This window comes from Octodon degus, unplaced genomic scaffold (genome assembly GCF_000260255.1).
Source record: "Octodon degus isolate 3935 unplaced genomic scaffold, OctDeg1.0 scaffold00268, whole genome shotgun sequence".
In the NCBI taxonomy this organism is placed as follows: domain Eukaryota; kingdom Metazoa; phylum Chordata; class Mammalia; order Rodentia; family Octodontidae; genus Octodon; species Octodon degus.
This window is the reverse complement of record NW_004524844.1, coordinates 2,080,956-2,082,155: the sequence shown is the minus strand read 5'-3', so window position 1 is coordinate 2,082,155 and position 1,200 is coordinate 2,080,956. Positions and strand designations below refer to the sequence as shown.

Below are 1,200 nucleotides of genomic sequence, written 5' to 3'. Positions count from 1 at the left end.
TACCGGGCCCTCGCGCCACGCGCGTCGGTGTCCGCACGCCGCGCACTGGGGGCCGCCACTGCCCGCCGCGCCCCACCGGAGACACCGGGGCGGGGAGCTCGGCACGCGCAGGGGCTCTGCGCACTTCTCCAGCCTCGAGTCGGAGGTATGACGCGGCCCGGGGGGTCCGCCGCCCCCTCGGTCAGCGCAGGCCACGGCCCGAGGAGGTGCACGCAGTGGACAGGACCCGCGTGGGCTGGGGAGGAACCACGTGCAACTGGTCGGACCCCGCCTGGAGCAGCGTCCTGCGCCCCCTCGCGTTGGGGGGATCACGAGCCAGAGGGGATCTAGTCGCCCAGATCTCACCCAGCCACAGAGCGAGAGGGCGGGTGGGGGTCTTGGAGCCCACCCGACTTTTTTTAAAACCCGACAAGGGCTTTTTAACGTCACCAGAGGGGGCGGCAGGTGGAGGGTCGCGCCCCGCCCCGCCCCCACGCTCGGGGCCGTGGCCCCCACATCACTGTGCAGCTCCCCGGCCCTAGCCACGCCTCCGGGGAAGCCCGTTTTTAACCTTCCATCCATCGGACTCAAAACTGTGAGACACGTTCGCCAAACTGTGACCCCAGACCTCTGCCCCGCCACACAGAAACCCCTGACCCCAGACTGTGACTTCCAACACCTGAAATGAACATCCGACCCCTGACTGTGACCCGAATCCCAGACTGTGCCCGTCCAGACCGTTATCCTTGATATCAAACCGTGACAGCCCCCTCCTTTTCCACCCTCGTTGGCTTTTCCCTACTCTGACCTAGGACCTGTCCCCAACTGAAGCCCCACCTTCCCCTCTCCCAAGTTGATCCCAACCTCCTTCAACCTAAACTTCTCACCTTCCCTTACCAGCCCAGATGCTACCAGTCACATCCTCTCCCGATCCAGCCCTAATTTGTCACCCTTCACTGATGACCCAGCAGATCCCCCAAAGCTTCCTCTTCCCAGACCTCCAGCCGGGCCTGGGGTTGGGTTGCAGGGAGGAGGGTCTGGGAGCCCACACTTCACCACTGACCTTCCTCACCCCTCCTCTTCCCCTCCACATTGCAGTGTTTGGAATAAACCATGTTTTTATGCCTCCTCAGCCCTAGCCTGAGCTCTGTGTCTGTCTCTTGTCCCACTCACCTTCTCTAGAGGAAACAGAAACTGAGACAAGTACCACGGGGAAAAGAA

The 1,200-nt window shown here is 62.9% G+C and overlaps 1 protein-coding gene across 1 annotated transcript in view; it reads left to right on the top strand.

The window, feature by feature from the left end:
• Positions 1-635, top strand: part of Grin2d (glutamate ionotropic receptor NMDA type subunit 2D) — a gene marked incomplete at its 5' end in the record, with an annotated part of 36,125 nt that extends 35,490 nt beyond the window's left edge. The window contains 2 exons of the mRNA XM_004646531.1: positions 133-298; positions 626-635. Coding sequence (XP_004646588.1) covers positions 133-298; positions 626-635 — 176 coding nt within the window. The remainder of the gene's footprint in view (positions 1-132; positions 299-625) is intronic.
• Positions 636-1,200: the final 565 nt, after the last annotated feature.